The 21,915-nt window shown below is 34.4% G+C and overlaps 3 protein-coding genes and 1 long non-coding RNA gene across 5 annotated transcripts; all 4 read left to right on the forward strand.

Moving 5' to 3' along the window:
- The first annotated feature begins 1,005 nt into the window (after positions 1-1,005).
- On the forward strand, positions 1,006-1,618 carry LOC130629041 (meprin A subunit beta-like). The gene is made up of 2 exons (XM_057442135.1): positions 1,006-1,201; positions 1,472-1,618. Exons 1-2 carry the CDS (start codon positions 1,057-1,059, stop codon positions 1,594-1,596), a joined length of 270 nt encoding a protein of 89 aa, XP_057298118.1. The 5' UTR covers positions 1,006-1,056; the 3' UTR covers positions 1,597-1,618.
- A 266-nt stretch (positions 1,619-1,884) lies between these two features.
- LOC130629239 (uncharacterized) lies at positions 1,885-3,501 on the forward strand. The gene is made up of 2 exons (XM_057442376.1): positions 1,885-2,232; positions 2,592-3,501. Exons 1-2 carry the CDS (start codon positions 2,219-2,221, stop codon positions 3,070-3,072), a joined length of 495 nt encoding a protein of 164 aa, XP_057298359.1. The 5' UTR covers positions 1,885-2,218; the 3' UTR covers positions 3,073-3,501.
- Positions 3,502-9,824: 6,323 nt separating this feature from the next.
- On the forward strand, positions 9,825-20,498 carry LOC130628957 (zinc metalloproteinase nas-36-like). Of its 2 annotated transcripts, none has more exons than XM_057442024.1 (10): positions 9,825-9,907; positions 10,409-10,433; positions 10,760-10,945; positions 11,101-11,277; positions 11,549-11,669; positions 11,840-11,927; positions 18,950-19,037; positions 19,151-19,241; positions 19,582-20,041; positions 20,129-20,498. In XM_057442024.1, the coding sequence occupies exons 2-10, from the start codon at positions 10,421-10,423 to the stop codon at positions 20,351-20,353; spliced, it is 1,449 nt and encodes a 482-aa protein (XP_057298007.1). In that variant the 5' UTR covers positions 9,825-9,907; positions 10,409-10,420; the 3' UTR covers positions 20,354-20,498. The 2 variants fall into 2 exon arrangements, with proteins under 2 accessions (XP_057298007.1, XP_057298006.1); XM_057442023.1 differs by lacking the exons at positions 18,950-19,037; positions 19,151-19,241; positions 19,582-20,041; positions 20,129-20,498 and adding exons at positions 12,001-12,088; positions 12,204-12,294; positions 12,630-13,089; positions 13,177-13,546.
- On the forward strand, positions 15,446-16,997 carry LOC130628958 (uncharacterized). The gene is made up of 3 exons (XR_008981883.1): positions 15,446-15,697; positions 16,015-16,133; positions 16,351-16,997. It is a non-coding gene; the product is annotated as an uncharacterized LOC130628958 (long non-coding RNA).
- Positions 20,499-21,915: the final 1,417 nt, after the last annotated feature.

Genomic DNA, 21,915 nt, shown 5'->3' on the forward strand with positions numbered 1-21,915 from the left:
TTAAAGAAGGGAAAAAAAAGAAATATACTCAGACTTGTAACGATATTATTCCAACTTCCTTAGATGAAGAACTGATTCTCTTTTAATTTAACTTTCATAAAGCTAGCTAACGAGATTTTCCAACAAACTTCTGAACCTGCTTTTATTTCTCTTTGCGCTACAATAAAATCATGTCTTTTATATTATAGAATACTTATCCAGTACCTACAAAACGATGGCGATAGTAAATGATAGATATTCTTTAACAAATATTGTAATGAATTTTAAGTATGCTTGCCTGTAAAAAAAATGTTTAAAACTCACCTTTCTTTTTTTCTTTGTTTTGTAATTTAACTTAGTTTAGCGAACAAAAGAATAGAATGCCAATTTTATTGTATTGATTAATAACTGTCAAAAGTCAACGCACGCAGGGTAGTTTAATGTTATTGGCGTTATCTAATGAAAACATAACAAGTAATCAAACTCAAACGATGCTTATCCGTTATGTTGTTCAAAGATGCTGCATTGCCGTTAATGTGCACATTGTTCTTGATGTTGCTGCTGTTGTTGTTGTTGTTGTTGTTAATATCATGAAAAAATGTTTTTCGATGTTTATCTCAAATCGCTCTGGGTACAAAAATGCTTATTCTGCAAACATTTTAATAAGTGCTTTGTGGCCAAATAATTTCAGTCCAAGTTCAGCCCAAATGAGCGCCCAGATTAAATAGTTCAAATGCTTGAAGTCCTAAACCAAAAACACAGAAGACGGAAAGAAGCAATTGTGTAGATAAAACCTCTATGAAATGTTTTCTATAAATAATTTCTTGATCTGTTAAAAACGAATGCGTTTGTAATAGATTTACGGTACTGCAGCTACACTCTCATTGTACAAAGAAACCCTAGATAATAACCATCACAAAAAAGTGAAAAAAGAGCCTTGGCGCGAGGTTGCATAAGGACTTGTAAATTGCTATAAAAAATTTCGCTTGCGAACATAGGGACCTCTTCCCGTTCCGCAACCCTTTATATATTAATTTTTTTTTTGATAAGGGAGATCACCTGGATCATGATGACATAATGTTCCGAAAAGGAGAAGAAGAAGCTGAATTTGGAAAGAAATCTTCCAGTGATGAAGAACTATCTAAGGGATCAGAAGACGCAACGATTTATGCTCATAAGAGGTGGACGTTACCTGTTCCCTATCAAATCGAAAGAAGCTTAGGTAGGAATAACTGATGATTATTTAACATTTACAATTTTGAACATAAATATTGGAATAAATAATCTTTTTAAGACAAAATTTATGCCCTCCACATTTTACAGACCCCCTTCCCCCTATTTCAATGTTGAAATATCATTACAGGGTACCCTGGGTTTCCAACATTGGGAAATGAGGGAGAGGTGTTTTGTTACAATATTAAGTGGAATTTGTCCCAATATATTACAAGATCTTCTCTGTTTAACTATTGCAGTATATTTCCCTTTAATATAGGTTCAACGGCTAGATCTGCAATTTCAAAGGCCATGAGCGAGTACAGTTTAAAGACGTGTATTACCTTCCGTAAGAAAAAATCTGGAGATACTAGCTATTTATCATTTTATAAAGGAAAAGGGTAAGTTACGCCGACACTGTTTTTCCAAAGATTTACACTATATGAATGCAATTTTTTAGTTGTAGCGAAATAATAAAATTGCTTTTTAATTAAATTAGAACTAAGTATATGGATTAATGATTTCATGTTTACTCTATCAGATGTTGGAGTTATGTTGGCCGATCAGGAGGAAAGCAACAAGTGTCCTTGGGTTTGGGATGTGAGCACAAAAAGACTGCCATTCATGAGGTTAGTACTGCTATTATGAATAGTTATTGAGTTTACAAAAGGAAATGAATTACAAACAATACTTATCTCATTTAGATCATGCATGCTTTAGGTTTCTGGCATGAACAATCTAGAACAGATCGGGACAATTACGTTTCTATTCTTTTACAGAACGTCAGAGAAGGTGAATATACTAAACGTTCTTGATACTAAACTTATAGTTGAAACACACACATGTTTTTATGTTACTTACGCTTGCAATATTTATTTAATCAGTGTTATTTTAGTGCGTCGTTAATCATAGAAACAATTTAAAATCTAAGATCTTTTAATTCTGAATAGGAAATAAACATAATTTCGACAAGAAATTGAAAAAAGATGTCACGACCTTTGGATTTCCTTATGATTACCGATCAGTTATGCATTATGGAAAGTAAGTCGTTTATAAACGGAGTAAAGAGTCCATTCTTCTTGCCATATATAACTGCATATTTAACTCCTCTAACTGAGCTGCATTTGGTAAAAATGTGTTTGGTAAAGAAAGATATCAATTGTAGCAAGAAACAATATGAATCTTTGTGTCCAAACGACATAAGGGTATATTTAACATTTTTGGAACAAGAAAACACGTCTCTTTGTCAAACAATCTGAATCTTTGTTGTTTATTTTAAAAAGAATTGCAGTTTCAAAGTAGGTATCTGAGGGGGCAGGGCAGGGATACAGGCAATTTTGAACCAAAAAAAACATCCCTTTGTCATATCTAACAATGTGTTTTATTTCCTGTTATAACAGAACTGCCTTTGGAAAATATGTATCTGGAAAGGAAAAGCAAACAATTGTACCAAAAAAACATCCAAATCAGAAACTCGGTCAATGCTGGTCATGTGGAATGTCAGAGACAGACGCTGATCAATTAAATGCTATGTATTGTTCAGGTGTTCAATTGTCGATTACACCCAAGATATTAAAAAGACAAATGGCTCGGTTATTGGCAAATCATGCAGGACAATCAAACAATCGCTTCAAGCATACTGTTCTAAATCTTTTAAAAAAGATTTACCCAAAATACAATTTCATGGTGAACGTCTATAATGCCGTATTTGGCTACGCCACGCATGCCTACATAGGTAATTGCGTTCACATCTTTCGTTCGCATAAGAAAAATTTGGTGGTTTGTTATTCCAGCAAAACATCTAGATTCCCATCCACAGCCAAAAAAACTAAGATTTTTTCAGCAGCTTTGTGTCAGGTATGTGTCATTATTCATTGTTGATGAAATTTGTTTTGAAATAGTCTGTGAGACAATAAAACCTTTTTAATAACACACATTTACTTTCAGAATTGTAACGCAAAATGGGCACGCGATACAGCATGGAAGAAAGCAAAATCGTTTGGATATCCTATTGCTGGTGTTCAAGTCGTACGGTTTGGCTCTGGCTTGAGATCAACCTGGAACGGTCCAGCTTACTTCAAAAATTTCAAATGTCACAAATGTTCAGGATGGTGGACCGGCAAGCGATGTACAAATAACCACGATTCCAGTTTGGTCATATTGTTTGGAAAAGGCATGTTTCGGAAAATTTGCACATTTTTTGATACGTTCCATGCACAATTAGGCAGTAAACACATTTGTACATTACATTTTCTTGGTATTCTTTTAATTGTATTTTTGTAGGAAGCACGCAACACATACATTTTTTTCTGACATATTAAAATTGTCCTTGCTGTGATTGAAATTAATACTTTCTCCCTATATTGAGTGTGAATGTTTTTCTACTAGTAAATTGACTTGTGGATATATCCACTTGTCTAAAGTTGAAGATGTTATTCTTTTTCTAATGACTTTTTCGCGTCGCTGTTAGCTGGTTTATTACACGCACAGTAAATATGCATTCAGCACAGAAATAACTGAATTTGAGCAGTTTGGTGACGCACGAACTCAGCCATTTCAGTGCGTGCTCTTAAAAAATGGTTAAGGCGATATTGGCGTTTTAATGTATTTTGTGTTAGTAAATTCAACGGTCCCAGATTGGTTAACTTCGTATTTCTTTCAATGACTTTATAATCGAGAATGTTGTTAATCAGTTAAATCAGCTGTGTAAGTTGGACTTTACACGAAAGCAAGCTGCCATTTTATTTCTTGGTTTTTGCTCAGTTTTGAATGCTGATCTGGGCATGTATAAGGTATGGTAGACAGCTAACTACCTCTTTTGATTTTCCCCTTACAGTTTACATAAGGAAATAATATAATATAAAAAAGAACATATAAAATATACAATAAAATAAAAGAAGCTTTTCGTAAATAAAACTTTACATCTTCACCTGAAGTTTTATTTACGAAAAGCTTCTTTTATTTTATTGTATATTTTATATGTTCTTTTTTATATAATAATACCTATGGCGAAGAAAACAATTTTGAAATAATATAAGAAATCAATAAATTGTTAAGTTAGCTATAGTGGACATAATTTATTGGGAACAAGGGGAAATGTGGTTCGCCACCACAAGCAGTTGAGAACGTCGATTTTATTGAGGTAACATGCGCTGTCAACTTTTCAATGCTCACAAGTTTATTGTCACTATCTACAGCGTTGTTTTCGCTGACGTCAACATGCCTTAATTTCACCATATATTGTACTTTTTCTCGATTGTTCCACAATACAGACAATGTGAAAATTGCAACTAGCGTTTTTTCGCCGTTGGTTACTCGGCCTACACCTTTGTCAAAATAGAACCTTTGCAGCCTACCGCTGCAGAGCACTAGCCAAGTCATTTTTCATTACGAGATAGAATTGAAAGAGCCGAATAAGGGAAAATTTCTAAAATATTATTTCCGGGGTTGTAGCTAGGTAAAAACGATGATACACAATTCCATTAATCAAGATCAAGTTGTTAAAATCATAAAAAATAATCAAAACTTGACGGATGACACACAAAACATATGTCGATCCTTTTTTCAACAAAAATTAGTCAGGGAGTAGAGACGGGTGTAAACTCGCTGCTTTTGCGGCTCTTGAACCGGTCCAGATTATAACAAAGTGCATTCTTTAACATTCCGGTCGATTCACAGCCACTGTTTCTGTTGAAACGAACGAGGCAGAGGAGAGACGACATGGTATTGAAAATAATCTTTTTTCACCAATTTACTATTCAGAAATATTCTTAATATTTTTACGCTCAAGGCGACTTTTGTCACGTAATGACAGTTAATTTAACGGTCCATTTTAAAACAAATGCTCAGTAAATCGAGCAAACATATCGCACATACGCCGCCTCATCTATTAGATCCGTACGATCCTTTGTTAACGACTCCTTCCGGGTAGATAAAGAAAAAAATATGATCCGCTTTTTTTTTCAGTAATGTAACCGACGCCTGAGATTGCCCCTCGCAATTAAAAGTGGGCTTTTGCGTTTTTTAAAAATATATACCTGACAAATTTAACCAATTAATCAAGCTGTGGCATAGTGGTGTATAAATACTGTCAAGGGATATTGCGACGCAACTGCAAAGTTCTCTATAAAAAAGCTAGTTGTGTACTTTTTTGGAAACACGCTATTATTTTGGAAGCTTTGCCTACTATTTCTGAAAATGGTTGTTTCTGCTGTTCCAAAGCATTTTAAAAGGAAAGATGAAAATGAAAATAATTTTTTAATTACCAACGAAGGACAGAAAAAAAGGAAAGAAAAACAGCGATCTCAATAACACTTTAAAACTACGGGGATCTTCCTAAAAATGTGTTTATATGTGAAGATTATTTTGCATCTTATTCATTTTACTTTCAGTGGGAATTTAAAAAAGAGCGAAGAAGAGAACATTCATTCACGTGCAATGCCATTATATTGTACGATAGAGTTACCGATAAAGTTTTATGGCGCGTGGCCTTGTGGTTATAGAGTTCGCTTCGCAATCACAAGGTCCGTGGTTCGGTCCACAGCGCGAGCATGTCTAGCAAGTGCCTTTACCACAGCTACGGGTCAACTCATGCCATGTGAAGTAAATTGGGTAGGTATTACCGGTGATGCATACATTCCGAAAACAGGACCCACTTTAATAACAGTGTGGCTATATCCTGTATAAATAATCGGAATAGTAATAATAGAACCCAAAAGGATGTAAATGTACAACAATTAAAACGGTTAAATGCATTCCCAGTTTCGTGAAAGCAGTCAAGTTTTTCATTTTCCATTGGTTGCCAATATCTTCGGTAGTAATCAAATCCTCTTACAACATCTTTCTATCTTATATCACAAAAAAAGATGTTTGTTTTTCTGTATTGTATTTAATGTTTAGATTTGTGTTTAATGCTTGACTACAGCTTCGCTTGATGCATTCAAAGAAGCTCACATATCTGCATAGTCAATGTCCCTGCCAACATGACAAAGTTTCACCAGCACCTTCACCTGACTGTCACTGCTTACGCTTAACAATTCCGCAAACGCAAATTTATCGAGTGGTATTCAGAACGAGTTAAATCTCAACTTAGTAAACTATAAGTATTGAAGATATTCAAGTTGGGTTGCAGCTCCCAAGACTTAACCCATTCATTCCCATTGATTGGTCGAATTTTACAATCACATGACTACTACGGAAATAAAAATACATTAACGTTGGCGGTTAAAATGTTTCCGGAATCTTTGATGCTATAAAGCTCGGTTTAGAGAAGATGTAATCCATCGATCCTTTCCGTGGTATTGGCCTAATGTTGGGTAGTGATGACAGGCAAGTGGATGATAATCTACTAGCCGTTTTTTGATGTCACATAAGAAGAATTTGAATTGTTATGTGGTAGCAAAATTAGGCGGTACATCTTCGAAGATGAAGAAACCAATCACGAAACATAAAGTTGAAGAAAATTAGTTTAATTTTTTTTGAACTTTAAACAAAGTATAAAAAATTATATAAATTAAAAAAAAATCTTATTTTTTGCTCATTCACGGATGTTTCTTCACGCGAAAATAACCTTTTTTTTGATTTGCGAAAGATTTTTCCGCGAAATTTCTTCTGAAAATCGTGAAACGCAAAAGTTGATTCCATAAATTTGGCGTAGTTTTTGACACGCGAAGAAATTTTAGTTTCTGAAGGTATTTATATCTAAATGCAAATGCTAAATTCGTTCCCAGTACTTCAAAGTGGAACCTGTTTTGTCATATCGGTTCTTGTGACATGTCTTTTGCACAGAAGCAAACATCGTGACTTTTTAAGCCGTCTTCTTTTCTTTTTTAAATTCATCAGCAAAACGATTCATTCCATCCCTATTTTCGACTATCTTTGTTTTTATTTTTCTTATCATATTTTTCGGTGGCCCATATTTGAATTTAATTTCGTATGTATTGCCAAGGCCGGTCACGTGGTTTTTTAAGTGTTTAAAGGGCGTACAAGGCATGGAAGCGGTCGCATGTCAATTAGTTCTTGAACCGTACACGTTAAAACTGTTTGTCCACAATTCACTCAAAATGACTGAGCAACAAGAAGCGTCAATGGACACAATAACGCTAAACCCGACATACCACAACATCTATCAAACTACTTTGACCGTAAATTCCAAGAACAGAACGAAAATCTAGAACAGAGGCTTACCACTGGATCGAAAAACTTGGAAAAACGTCTTCTGGAGCAGCACAAAATCAGTAAAACCGAATTTAAATTCAGAGGTAATAAAATACAACATCAATTCAATAGCGATTTAATTCAAAGTCTAGAAATAATAAAACAACTAGTAAAAGATGGTTTGATAACAAGATCTTCCAAAAAGATTGATAATGTCATAGATGATCTCCACAAGCGAAACAAATGTATCCGTTCGCAGATAAATCTCCGGCTGGATGGGCTGCTGTCGACGAATACTTATCCGACAATCTTGCCAGCGATTCAAGGAATGACTAAAAGATGAAGGCTGCGGAAAACCGAGCTCTGAACAAGAAAAAGGCGACCAAGAGAAAGTCAACCTTTGAGCATTTTACACGTCGGCCCCCATACCAGTTTTCCTTATTCACACACCCTTCGCAGCATTAAAATTTTATCCCCTTTGGCTCACAATCTGCACCTCAGGGGAGGCCTATCTTTGGGCTATCTCAACAGCAACCAAGATTCGCGAATCAATACCAGCGAAGTTACAAACAGCTACAACAGCGATCTCTGTGTTTCAGATACGAAAAACAAGGACATTGGCGAAAGGACTGCCCTGACCTCAAACAACCCTAAAGAAAAGGCAAAAGTTAAGTGTGATACTTTTTCTACTGTATATAATTTTTCTGAATGCAATAGGTCTTATTCGCGCCAAGCTAATCCTCCACATACCGTGAAGGGCAATCTCAGGCGGCATCTAACTTACTGGGAGAACATAGGCACTAATAAAACTATTTTAGAACTTAAAAATACGGATACAAAATTCCCTTTTTCACCACCCCTAAAAAGGCTTCTTTCAAAAACAACTGTTCGGCTCTTGACAATGAAGATTTTGTAAGTAAGGAATTACACGAGTTACTTAAAACCGGAACAATAAAAGATGTCTACTGGGCCACACATGGTTAATCCACTGAGCGATAGTTCGTTCAATAAGAAGAGACTTATTTTTGACCTGCGACATGTACACAAACACGTGTACAAACAAAAAACCACATTCGATGATTGGAAGATTTTCGGAGAATTTGTTGAGGAAAATGGTTTCATGTTTAAATTTGACATAAACAAGGCTATCATCACATAGAAATTGCTCCAGAGCATCAAAAATATTTAGGAATCTCTTGGGTAACAAATGGAGAAAAAAGGTCTCTCTTCTGCCCCCTTTATATTCACAAAAACAATGCGAGTCCTCGTAAAACACTGGCGAGAACATGTTATAAAATTTACTTTTTTTATTGATGACGGCGCTAGCACAAGAAGTACCTATGAATCGACTCTGAGGGTGTCAAACTTCGTCCGAGGCTCGCTTAAGAAATCCGGGTTTGTCGCAAACAACGAAAAATCTCTGTAGAGTCCCACTCAAAACATGACATGGCTACTCTTTCGAGTTTACAATTCATTCTTAATTCCCTACCGTACACGTCAGCACAAAAATTAGCAAAATTTTGCGGAAAAATCATATCCATGAAATTTGTTATAGGCAATTTGGCCCAATTGAAAATTAGACGAGTTTATTATCTTATTGAATCGCAAATATCATGGGACTTCCGAATGAACATGTCACATACTTCAGAAGCTGTGAAAGAACTGTTCTTTTAGATGAAAAATCTGCTAAAACACACTGAGAGACCAATGACACGGGGAAATACTCCCTGGTTAATCGTTTGTTCTGATGCGAGCGATACAGGGCTGGGTTCACACACGTGGCACAAGAATAGAATGCATATTTCTATTAAGAATTTCCCACCAACGGAAAGCATAATGCACTCCACGTGGAGAGAGCTATACGCTATACAATATTCGTTACAATCATTAAAATCAGTTTTAAGCAACAAAGCACTACTTTGGAAGACAGATAATTACGCGAGCCATTGTATAATAAAAAGAGGCAGCTCAAAGGAAAACTTACAGATTTGTGAGAAACAAGAAATAGATTTAAATGTCGAATGGGTCCCAAGAAACCAAATTCAATATGCTGATAAATCAAGTCGTTATACGGACACGGACAATTGGGAAACCACAAAAAGCTTTTTCGAATATCTAAACAGGCTCTGGGGTCTATTCACCGTAGATAGGTTTGCTAATGACGAAAACAAAAAGGCATTTACTATATGTTACAAGAAATCTATGCCTTTGAAACACCTAACCCTAACTTTTTCGTACATAACTACTACTACTAGTCGAAGTTCTTCGAGTCATTCCTGTCGCAAAAATAAGAAAATAAATAAGGTTATTTTCGGTTGAGTGCAGCGAATTAAAAAATCACCCAATAATATTTTGCTTTATAATTTTATTATTTTGTCATAATAATTTATTCCCCGGATAACTATTTAGATGCAGGAACAAAGGCAGTTAATCTTTATTGTCTATTATTTTAGCTATCTAATTTAATGACTTTCAGAACGTATTAAATCTGCAAATTGTCACTTCTATCCGGTAACTCTTGAGACACTTGTATGAGAAAGGTGGCAGTGGGAATCTCTGTGTAAGTTCAATATGTGTGTATTTGTTCTTCTGCAGATTTATATTTTTCGCAAAGTCGTGGATACTGGGGCGCTCGCGGTTACGGTCCTTAACTTTTTGCGCTGCTATGTTGGACTACCACTACCGTACTACCTCAGAGTTCGGAATTTTTATCATCAACAGAAATAATATAAAATGCAATTTCCAAAAAACTGGACAAAAGGATTTTTTCTAACATTATAGAAGACATATTTTCTTTATTTTTTCTGAAGCACAAGACATAACCTCGTTATGTCCCTCGCTTTTCATTGCTGCGCCAACAGTTATGCTACCTACTTGATATATGGCGTCACAAACTAAAAAGTTTTGTAGCTAAATTTTGGGGCTATTTTTAATAGAACTTCCTTATGTTTCTTGAAAATGCTGACACTTTTGTTGTTAAATTAGTCTAAGGGTAACAGTCAATAAATAAAAAAATTAAACTTGATTTGAGAAAATAACAAACATTTAAATATTATTTTAGGTTGCTGTTAAAATGAAGTGGCAGGGTGAGTAACTTAATAATCTCACTTGGCAAGTAATTTAAATTAAGTATATCTCTGTTTTTCTTTCACATACTATAAATTGCGTTAAGCTTGGTTTCCACTGGTGGCTAATGCTAATGTAAAACAACTTGAATTAATTTTCAAACATAATTTCCACTGTCAAATTATAAACACTTTCTGTTCGCAGATTCTTAAGGTATTTTACAGAAAAAGAGTAGAATCCTAAAATTCTCACCACACTAGATAGTCAATATAATTCTAATAAATTATACATCAAAAAATACTCTTTGTGTATAGATGCACTGTTTTACTAATCTGTTTTTAATCAGTCCTTCTGGCCGTCATTCTCATTGGTTTTGGTAATACATTATGTCATTACGTTGACGCTGATGGTGACATCGATAATGATTACAAACGGAATGATGAAATTGATAAAAATTATGAATTCAAAAGCGAAAAAGATGATGACTCAAGAGCTATCAATGAAAACCTCTTAAAGAAGCCTGTTGGACAACGTAAGTAAAACGACACATAGTTTTTTCTACATCTTTACGTTAACGTGGATAAGTACTTGCTCTCGGTACGACATCTCTTGTTTTCGTTTATTTGTTTTTTCTTCAATGTCCAGTTAATGCAGAAGTAAATTCTTACTATACTTTATGTATATTAGATAAGGGAGATCACCTTGATCATGATGACATAATGTTCCGAAAAGGAGAAGAAGAAGCTGAATTTGGAAAGAAATCTTCCAGTGATGAAGAACTATCTAAAGGATCAGAAGACGCAACGATTTATGCTCATAAGAGGTGGACGTTACCTGTTCCCTATCAAATCGAAAGAAGCTTAGGTAGGAAGAACTTGTGATCATTTACATTTACGATTGTGTGCAAAATTATTGTAACAGAAATTTTTATGAAACATGTTGCCCCCTTGACATTTTACAGACCCCCTTCCCCCTATTTCAATGTTGAAATATCGTTACATGGTGCCCTAGGTCTTCAAAATTTAGAATATGCGAAAGACGTTTTTAGACACAATTTTAACCTGAACTTGTCCAAATATATTACACACACGATCTTCTCTGCTTAATTATTGCAGTATACTTCCCTTTAATATAGGTTCAACGGCTAGATCTGCAATTTCAAAGGCCATAGCCGAGTACAGTTTAAAGACGTGTATTACCTTCCGTGAAAAACGATTTGGAGATACTAGCTACTTATCATTGTTTAAGGGAGAAGGGTAAGTTTCAGTTTCACTGACACAATCTTATTTTTTCTAAATGTTTTCTACGCTATATTAATGCAATTTTATAGTTGTAGCGAAATTCTGAAATTTGATGAAGTATGATAGAATGTCTTCATTAACTTAGAACTTAGTATGTGGGTTAATTTGTTTGTTTCTTTTATCAGATGTTGGAGTTATGTTGGTCGATCAGGTGGAGAACAACGAGTATCCTTAGGATCAGGATGTGAGCACAAAATGGTTGCCATTCACGAGGTAAGTATTGTTATTATTGTCAGTTATTGAGTTTAAAAAAAACGAAATTATAAACAATATTTATCTCCTTCAGATCATGCACGCTTTAGGCTTCTGGCATGAACAATCTAGAACAGATCGGGACAATTACGTTCGCATTCTTTCACACAACGTCAAATACGGTAAAAATACATTTTTTAGGCCAAACTTAAGTTAAGACACGCATGTTTTTTGTTAGTTATGCATGCATTAATCATAGAAACAATTTAAGATCTAAAATTTGTTAATTCTGTATAGAGTATAAACATAATTTTAACAAGAAATTGAAAAAAGATGTCACGACATTTGGACTACCTTATGATTACCGATCAGTTATGCATTATAGAAAGTAAGTCGTTTATAAACGGAGTAAAGAGTCCATTCTTCTTGCCATATATAACTGCATATTTAACTCCTCTAACTGAGCTGCATTTGGTAAAAATGTGTTTGGAAAAGAAAGATATCAATTGTAGCAAGAAACATGTCCAAACAACATGGGGGTATATACTTCACATTTTTTAAACAAGAAAACACGTCTCTTTGTCTGAATCTTTGTTGTTTACTTTAAAAATAATTGCAGTTTCAAATTAAGTATCTGAGGGGGCAAGGAAGGGGTACAGGCAATTTTAAGAAGGGAAAACGTTTGTCACATCTAACAACGTATTTGATTTCTTGTTAAAACAGAACTGAATTTGGAAAATACGTACATGGAAAGAAGCAGCAAACCATTGTAGCAAGAAATAATCCAAATCAAAAACTCGGTCAATGCTCGTCATGTGGAATGTCAGAGACGGACGCTGATCAATTAAATGCTATGTACTGTTCATTACCTATCAATCGCAGAATATTAAGAAGACAAATGGCTCGTTTATTGGCAAATCATGCAGGACAATCAAACAAACACTTCAGTTATACTGTTCTAAATCTTTTAAAAAAGATTTACCCCAAGTACAATTTCTTGGTGAACGCCTATAACGCTGTAGCTGGCTATGCCGAACACGCTTATATTGGTTATTGTGTTCACATCTTTCGTTCGCATAGGAAAAACTTGGTGGTATGTTATTCAAAGAAGACATTTAGATTCTCATCGCGGGCCAGACAAATTCAAATTGCTTCAGCTGCTTTGGCAAGCATAACTAAAAAGGTATGTTTCATTTTACCCTGTTGCTGAAATTTAGTTTGAAATAATCTGTTATACAATAAAACCTCATTTGTACACACTTACCTTCAGAATTGTAACGCGAAATGGGCACGCGATACAGCATGGAGGAAAGCAATATCGTTTGGATACCCTATTGCAGCCATTGAAGTCGTGAGATTTGGGTATGCCTTGAGATCAACCTGGAACGGTCCAGGTTACTTCAAAAATTTCAAATGTCACAAATGTACAGGATGGTGGTGGGGCAAGCGATGTACGAACAATCACTATTCAAGTTTTGTCATATTGTTTGGATAGGCATGTTTCGGAGTATTTGCACATTTTTTGGTTAAGCATTAAACACATTTACACACATTTTTCTAGGTTCTCTTTTAATTGTATTATTGTAGAAACCATACAACACGCACGTTTATGAAAAAAGCTATCATTTCTGTGTTTGGAATTATTACGTTCTCCCTATAAATAATGTGAACGTCTCCTGTACAAGTAAATTTGACTTGTGGGAATATCCGTTTGATTTTTTCCCTATAATTGTAACTGGTTTATTATATACACGCACAGTTAAGAATGCATTCTGCATAGAAATAATTGATTTTAAGCATATGGTGAAACACAAACCCCACACATGTTCAATAATCTTTAAAAAAATCCTTTTTTCTCGAGAATTCTGTATATATTCTTGATAAACGATTACAGATGTGGCTGAAATTTTTTTTATAGTCGTAAATTCAACGGTCCCAGATTAGTTAAATTCGTATGCTAAGGTAACTATTTCTCTTAACTTCTATATAATCGAGAATGTTGTTAACTAATTAAATTAGCTGCGCGAGTTAGACACGAAAAACAAGTTGTTATTTTATTTTTTCGTTTTTACTTAGTTATGAATGCTGATCTGGACATGATATTATAGGTAGGCAGCTAACTAGCTATCATTGCAAATGCATAAATTGTTAGTTAGCTCCAACATTTTGCTGCAATGAGCATAATTTATTGGTAAAAAGGATGGTATTTCTAAGTTCCCAAACACAAGTAGTTGATTCTACTTATTAACACGCACTGACAACTTTTTAAATTGTTCCCCATTATATAACACCTCTATGGTGTTTCACCATAATTTGGACAGTTATTGATTGTTCCGCAATTTAGATATAAGCATTTTCGACGTTGTTAACTCAACCTTCGCCAGAGTGTAACTACAAGCCACAGAACATGGATTTAGTAATACCGTCAGACAATTTCGAGATATAATAAAAAACTGCCTCTGAAAAAATTATAAGCTTTAAAATTAGCGAATAAAAAACTACCTTAATGCGGATTTTGTGGAAAGTATAGATAGCACATTTTTGACGTTGGTTACTCGGCCTTTCCCTCTGCCAAAATAGAAACTTTGCAGACTACCGCTGCCCAGAGCTGACAAACGGACAATTGTAAAATTGGTAAATGCGACGATACACAATGTGATCAAACAAGCTGTTGAAATCAAAAAGTAAATCGAAATAACTGAGAACATAAGTTGCTACTTTCATACTCTCTCAACATGAGAAAGTAAAGACGGTTGTAAATTCGTTGCTTTTGAAACAGTTGGACTCCAAAACTGAACATTCTTTAACATTTCGGTCAACTCACAGCTGGTTTCCTTTCGTCAGTGCTTTACTAGGAGTCTACATGTTTTTGTTGAAATGAACGAGGCAGAGCAGAGACGCACTGTTAGTAAAAATTAAAAATCTGTTTTTACAAATTTATTAATCCGAAAACTCCTTAATATTTTTGATGCTGCAGGCAACATCTACGTGATGAAAGCTTTCCGGTTAATGTTATAGTTAATGTTTGTTATGAAATGCTCAGTGAATTTACATGTCGCAGAGCAGGATTTGGATCTGCATTTTATACTTCAGTAATGTAAGTGACGCCTGAGATTGGCCTTCACGATGTATGGAGGGATTTAAAGTTTAACTTTGGTATTGTTAAGGCTATTGCGTTTAACAATCTAATGGTTGTTTATTAAAAAATTTGCTTTTTACTTGAGATATAAGACAAATCTTACCTATTTTAAGTTAATCCTGGTCTGACGTACTAAGGTATAAAGAAACCGTTAAGATATATTGCGCATTGCGCTGCTACTGCAAAATTCTGTATGAAAAAGCTTGTTGCGTCCTTTCTCTTTGGAAATACGTATTATTGCATTTTATAAACATTTTCTTAACATGGTTGTTTGAGCTGTTCCAAAAATTACCAACGAAAGGCAATAAAACCTGTAGGGATAAAACTTTTAAACTAGGGTTGAGTATCTCCCTTAAAATATGTAGTAATTCAAAAATGAGCGAAAAAAGGAGAAAAAAGTTCTGCCAACATTGAACTAACCTGTATTCACGTGCAATTCACGTACGATTAAGTTACTCAAAAAGGAGCATTGAGATCTGAGTTGTATTAGAATCCCACCTAAAATATTTGTCGTTCTTCGGACGTCAATTTGCGTTTAAATTCTTTTAGGTGAGAAAACAATATTTCCTAAACTACTTCTCGGGGCTGTTTTCTTAATATTTCCGTCTAAAGCAGCCGTAAAAGGGCGATATTCGACAGCTAAAGGTAAAAGGTACGTATCACACTACTTTAAGAGCAGAAACCTTCGAGGGCAGAGACGTTTTTCGCCCTTTTTTGCGAATTTTTTGGAAATTTTAAAACATCAAAGTGCAAATGTGGTAAAGATAATTTACAATTTAGAGTGAAATCACGATCCAAAAGGATACTTGATTACCCTTGAAATCTTCCTATGTCAATGTCCCACAATTCCTTCTTTTTGAGTTACTGTTTTGATGTCAAATGCATTTCCAGGTTCCTGAAGGCAATCGAGTTTTCCATTTTCCTTTGTTTGCCAATATCTACGGTAGTAGTCCATAGTTTAATGTTTAGATTTGTGTTTACTGCTGAAATGACTACAACTGTGCTTGATGCTTTCAAAGAAGCAGGCATATCCATAGTCAATGTCCCTGCCAACGTGACGAAGTATTGCCAGCTTTTTAACCTTACAGGTAATGGTTGCTCTAAACGTGACAAAGTATTACCAGTATTACCACAATACTGGTATAAAGTATTACCAAAGTATTACCAACGTGACAAAGTATTACCAGCAAAGTATTACGTTTGGAGCAACCATTAACCTTACAGTTAATGGTTGCTCCAAACGCAAATTTGTCGAGTGGTATTCATGTTAGGTTGCAGCTTGCAGGACTCAAATCATTCATTTAGAGTTCATTCATTCTACAATTACATGACTACTACAGAAAGAAAAAGATATCATCGATGTTGGTTGGAAAGGTTCCGGAATCTTTGATGCTATTAAGCTTGGCTCAGACAAGATCCTATCCATCGATAATACGAAATTTGAACGCCACTAAGCCATTGACTGCAGTTCGGGTTAAGGTGGACAATTTCTACAAATTTACGCGTCAAATCTTGAGGTCGTCTTACTTTAGAGCTTTTGATTCTCACACAGCTTGAAGGAAGAGACGTTGTTGTAGTCCTAGATGACACACCACCTCGTGAAACTACTATCGAGAACTCCACTAAATACTCTCGTCATAAATAAATATTTTTTACAGTTTTATTTATATACATATAATAGTCTTTATAATGCAACTGGGAAATGTTACCCGAGGAAAAAACGTTTACCGAGCCATTTGATGTATAAATATATGTATAAATGTATAAAAATTATGAAAAATTATTTAAATAGACCGAGTGACTGAAATCATACTCCTTTAGTTTCGTTTTAAGTTTTTTAAGGCTGTTACAACTTTTCAATTCGGAAGGTTAAATATTCCAAATTTCTTTTTGGTCGATATGTTTACCGAGCCATTTGATAGCTATTTTGCTAGGGTTCGCAAAAACCAGGATTATACTCCAAAGACTTACTAGTGACGAAGTTGTGAAAACAGTTTTTCTTAAAAGGATAACCTTCGATTTGAATTTCATTGTTTCAATTTTTTAAAACAAAACATTCAAATAACCGTATACAAAATTTGTTTTAAGTTTTTTGAATCAAATTTTATATTTCCGTTTACCATGCAAATTTGATACTGTTTTGCTTGTTACTTTACAACTAGACCAGTCAACTCTGTTAATAAATCTCTTACGGCCTGTAAACTTAAAGTGGCGTTTTGCTCCATGGTTCGTTTTTCTACATTTTTAACTTTAAGGAGGCTTGTGTAGCAGCTGCAACGCTACTAGTTTTGGTAAAACTAACCATCATTGAAAATTAAAGGTCTCTATACAACTGGGCATTTTTCCTGTAACCGGTATGGCTGTTAAACAGTTTTTCTTTAAATAATTAGGAGCTTGATGATCTATGAGGAAAACCTGAACTTAACAAGAACAACTCGTTATCTTTTTATATCTTTCCGATTTTTCGACTGTAATCGTTCGTCCGAGAAATTGTTATATACTGATATTTGTTACCATATTTGGTTATAAATTCTCATTTTTAATAAAATATTGTGGTTACTGCTAATGTCGAAAGATCTAATAAAAAAAATATTATTAATTTAACTTTTTGTATATTTTCGATAACACTAAACATCTCATAATTGTTTTTATAGACGATATAAGTAGTTAATTAGCTATGTTGAAGAAGCTTCTAGCAAGATAAGTGACACTAAATCTAAGTACTTTAACATTGTTGTATGATTATGAAATGTCTTTATGAGTAATATATCGTTGGAGTTAGATATATAATCATTTCTAGAGCTGCTTGAAATTTGTTTTTTGTGCTTCGTTACATTTTGCTCCCATCTTTCTTGAGAACGGACAATACCGCTCCATATCGGCCCGTCGCCTAACCGCCAAGCCAATTAGAATGCTTTTAAGCCCGTATTACCCTCTTGCAACATTCAAAAGTTTAGGAACAAGTGAGGAGAACTTCGTCATTGCGCTTAGCGGATGCTTCTTTTTAGTAGATCTTACGATGGATATGCGTATAAGATTAAGACTTGTAAATATGTCAAAGATATTCTCCTAAGTTATAACGCGAAATTTTTTTAACCACGTGACAAGTTAATATTTCTCGCAGATTTTTTTGACTTTTCTAGCGAAAAAGTTCTTAACTTGTACTTGCTGAATAGTACTCTCAAAGGTGGATTGAAGGTTCTGTTGCTAAAATAGTCAAAAGGTGACAAAGTTGAAGTTATAAATAAATTAAAAAAAATAAATTTATGTGAGAAAATAACAAACATTTAAATCTGATTTCAGATTGCGGTTAAAATGAAGTGGCAGGGTAAGTATCTTAATCAATCTCAAAGTCACAAGTAATTTGTTCGAAGTTTATCTCTTTTCTTATCTATCTTTTTCTTTTTATATACTATAAATTGCGTTAAGCTTGGTTTCTACTGGTGCCTAATGTAAAAAAACGTGAATTAATTTTTAAACATATTTCTTACTTCATGAATTAAGTTGAATGTAAGTTTAAATTAACACAGAATAAACATGTTTCCACTGCGAACTGATAGACACTTCCTAAGTTTATGTCGCAGCTGCTTTTAAAAATACTTTACAGAAAGAGGTTAGAATTTTAAAATTATCACACAATATTTAAAAAAGCGTGAAATTTTCAAAATCCTAATGCAAAAGTATAACCTGCTATGACAGTTTATTTAATTATACTGTATTGAGTCTCACTCTCAAATCGAAAGGTGCTGTAACTTCGTAATCTTCCAAATGTAACACAAATCGAATAAACATCGGCGGATAAAAAGCTTGGCGTCCAAGTTACAAATTTTAAACTTGCACAACACGCTCTTTGTACGCTGATAAGAAATAACCAATCAAAATAGTTCATTTTTTTGCTTCTCAGATCATGCACGCTTTAGGCTTCTGGCATGAACAATCTAGAACTGATCGGGACAATTACGTTCGCATTCTTTCACACAACGTCAAATACGGTAAAAATACATTTTTTAGGCCAAACATGTTAAGACACGCTTGTTTTTTGTTAGTTATGCATGCATTAATCATAGAAACAATTTAAGATCTAAAATTTGTTAATTCTGTATAGGGTATAAACATAATTTTAACAAGAAATTGAAAAAAGATGTCACGACATTTGGACTACCTTATGATTACCGATCAGTTATGCATTATAGAAAGTAAGTCGTTTATAAACGGAGTAAAGAGTAGATTCTTCTTGCCATATATAACTGCATATTTAACTCCTCTCACTGAGCTGCATTTGCAAAAATGTGTTTGGAAAAGAAAGATATCAATTGTAGCAAGAAACAATATGAATCTTTGTGTCCAAACGACATGGGGGTATATTTGACATTTTTTGAACAAGAAAACACGTCTCTTTGTCTGAATCTTTGTTGTTTACTTTAAAAATAATTGCAGTTTCAAATTAAGTATCTGAGGGGGGAGGGGTACAGGCAATTTTAAGAAGGGAAAACGTTTGTCACATCTAACAACGTATTTGATTTCTTGTTAAAACAGAACTGAATTTGGAAAATACATACATGGAAAGAAGCAGCAAACCATTGTAGCAAGAAATAATCCAAATCAAAAACTCGGTCAATGCTCGTCATGTGGAATGTCAGAGACAGACGCTGATCAATTAAATGCTATGTACTGTTCATTACCTATCAATCGCAGAATATTAAGAAGACAAATGGCTCGTTTATTGGCAAATCATGCAGGACAATCAAACAAACACTTCAGTTATACTGTTCTAAATCTTTTAAAAAAGATTTACCCCAAGTACAATTTCTTGGTGAACGCCTATAACGCTGTAGCTGGCTATGCCGAACACGCTTATATTGGTTATTGTGTTCACATCTTTCGTTCGCATAGGAAAAACTTGGTGGTATGTTATTCAAAGAAGACATTTAGATTCTCATCGCGGGCCAGACAAATTCAAATTGCTTCAGCTGCTTTGGCAAGCATAACTAAAAAGGTATGTTTCATTTTACCCTGTTGCTGAAATTTAGTTTGAAATAATCTGTTATACAATAAAACCTCATTTGTACACACTTATCTTCAGAATTGTAACGCGAAATGGGCACGCGATACAGCATGGAGGAAAGCAATATCGTTTGGATACCCTGTTGCAGCCATTGAAGTCGTGAGATTTGGGTATGCCTTGAGATCAACCTGGAACGGTCCAGGTTACTTCAAAAATTTCAAATGTCACAAATGTACAGGATGGTGGTGGGGCAAGCGATGTACGAACAATCACTATTCAAGTTTTGTCATATTGTTTGAATAGGCATGTTTCGGAGTATTTGCACATTTTTTGGTTAAGCATTAAACACATTTACACACATTTTTCTAGGTTCTCTTTTAATTGTATTATTGTAGAAACCATACAACACGCACGTTTATGAAAAAAGCTATCATTTCTGTGTTTGGAATTATTACGTTCTCCCTATAAATAATGTGAACGTCTCCTGTACAAGTAAATTGACTTGTGGGAATATCCGTTTGATTTTTTCCCTATAATTGTAACTGGTTTATTACACGCACAGTTAAGAATGCATTCTGCATAGAAATAATTGATTTTAAGCATATGGTGGCACATAAACCCCATGTTCAATAATCTTTAAAAAGTCCTCTTTTCTCGACAATTCTGTATATATTCTTGATAAACGATTACAGATGTGGCTGAAATTTTTTTTATAGTCGTAAATTCAACGGTCCCAGATTAGTTAAATTCGTATGCTAAGGTAACTTCTCAACTTCTATATAATCGAGAATGTTGTTAACTAATTAAATTAGCTGCGCGAGTTAGACACGAAAAACAAGTGTTATTTTATTTTTTCGTTTTTACTTAGTTATGAATGCTGATCTGGACATGATATTATAGGTAGGCAGCTAACTAGCTATCGACACTTTGCTGCAATGAGCATAATTTATTGGTAAAAAGGATGGTATTTCTAAGTTCACAAACACAAGTAGTTGATTCTACTTATCTAACACGCTCTGACAACTTTTTTAATTGTTCCCCATTTCATATCACCTCTATGGTGTTTCACCATAATTTGGACAGTTATTGATTGTTCCGCAATTTAGATATAAGCATTTTCGACGTTGTTAACTCAACCTTCGCCAGAGTGTAACTACAAGCCACAGAGCACGGATTTAGTAATACCGTCAGACAATTTCGAGATATAATAAAAAACTGCCTTTGAAAAAATTATATGCTTTAAAATTAGCGAATAAAAAACTACCTTAATGCGGATTTTGTGGAAAGTATAGATAGCGCATTTCTGACATTTCGGTCAACTTACAGCTAGTTTCCTTTCGTCAGTGCTTTACTAGGAGTCTACATGTCTTTGTTGAAATGAACGAGGCAGAGGAGAGACGCACTGTTAGTAAAAATAAAAAATCTGTTTTTACAAATTTATTAATCCGAAAGCTCCTTAATATTTTTGATGCTGCAGGCAACATTGACGTGATAAAAGCTTTCCGGTAATATTTAATGTTTGTTATGAAATGCTCAGTGAATTTACATGTCGCAGAGCAGGATTTGGATCTGCATTTTATACTTCAGTAATGTAAGTGACGCCTGAGATTGGCCTTCACGATGTATGGAGGATTTAAAGTTTAACTTTCCTATTGCTAGTGGCTATTGCGTTTAACAATCTAATGGTTGTTTATTAAAAAATTTGCTTTTTACTCGAGATACAAGACAAATCTTTCTTTTTTAAGTTAATCCAGCTCTGACGTACTAAGGTATAAAGAAACCGTCAAGATATATTGCGCATTGCACTGCAACTGCAAAATGCTGTATGAAAAAGCTTGTTGCGTCCTTTCTCTTTGGAAATACGT

The sequence above is a fragment of the Hydractinia symbiolongicarpus genome, chromosome 15, assembly GCF_029227915.1.
Source record: "Hydractinia symbiolongicarpus strain clone_291-10 chromosome 15, HSymV2.1, whole genome shotgun sequence".
Classification (NCBI taxonomy): domain Eukaryota; kingdom Metazoa; phylum Cnidaria; class Hydrozoa; order Anthoathecata; family Hydractiniidae; genus Hydractinia; species Hydractinia symbiolongicarpus.

Coding starts and splice junctions, on each gene's coding strand:
- LOC130629041 (XM_057442135.1), top strand. CDS start 1,057: ATGTTCCGAAAAGGAGAAGAAGAAGCTGAATTTGGAAAGAAATCTTCC. Junction 1,202..1,471: donor TCAAATCGAAAGAAGCTTAG/GTAGGAATAACT, acceptor CCTTTAATATAG/GTTCAACGGCTAGATCTGCA.
- LOC130628957 (XM_057442024.1), top strand. Junction 10,946..11,100: donor AAAGAAGCCTGTTGGACAAC/GTAAGTAAAACG, acceptor TATGTATATTAG/ATAAGGGAGATCACCTTGAT. Junction 19,242..19,581: donor TCAGTTATGCATTATAGAAA/GTAAGTCGTTTA, acceptor TTGTTAAAACAG/AACTGAATTTGGAAAATACA.